Here is a 571-nt window from a genome sequence, read left to right on the forward strand (position 1 = left end):
GCGCCATCACGTGGCCATCACCGGCTTCGCCTACACCCTGGGCCAGATCATCCTGGCCGGGGTGGCCTACGCCGTCCCCCACTGGCGCTGGCTCCAGCTCTCCGTGTCCCTGCCCTTCTTCGTCTTCCTCCTCTACTCCTGGTAGGACATTGGGCCCCTCGGGGAGGCCCTGGGGACGCGGGGGGCGCCGGCTGTGCCTCAGTTTCCCCTCGCTGGTCCAGGGATGGGGACATCCCAGTGTCCAGGGATGGGGACATCGCTGTGGCCGTGGGTGGGGTCACATGGTGTGGACAGGTCTGACCACGCTGGGGTGGCCGCACTGACCAGGAGGGTCCCAGCACTGTGGGGACGCCCCGAGTGAGCCGTGTCCCTGTGTCCCTGGCAGTGGTGGAGTGGATCCCCACGCCGTACCGCGCCATCACCGTGGCCATCACCGGCTTCGCCTACACCCTGGGCCAGATCATCCTGGCCGGGGTGGCCTACGCCGTCCCCCACTGGCGCTGGCTCCAGCTCTCCGTGTCCCTGCCCTTCTTCGTCTTCCTCCTCTACTCCTGGTAGGACACTGGGCCCC

At 68.5% G+C, this 571-nt stretch overlaps 1 protein-coding gene across 1 annotated transcript in view; it reads left to right on the forward strand.

The window, feature by feature from the left end:
• LOC103624403 (solute carrier family 22 member 6-A) overlaps positions 1 to 571 on the forward strand; it is a 4,073-nt gene that overhangs the window by 684 nt on the left and 2,818 nt on the right. Inside the window, exon 3 of the mRNA XM_017747256.1 lies at positions 320 to 555. Within this exon, the coding sequence (XP_017602745.1) occupies positions 320 to 555 (236 nt within the window). The remainder of the gene's footprint in view (positions 1 to 319; positions 556 to 571) is intronic.

This window comes from Corvus brachyrhynchos, unplaced genomic scaffold (genome assembly GCF_000691975.1).
Source record: "Corvus brachyrhynchos isolate BGI_N302 unplaced genomic scaffold, ASM69197v1 scaffold442, whole genome shotgun sequence".
In the NCBI taxonomy this organism is placed as follows: domain Eukaryota; kingdom Metazoa; phylum Chordata; class Aves; order Passeriformes; family Corvidae; genus Corvus; species Corvus brachyrhynchos.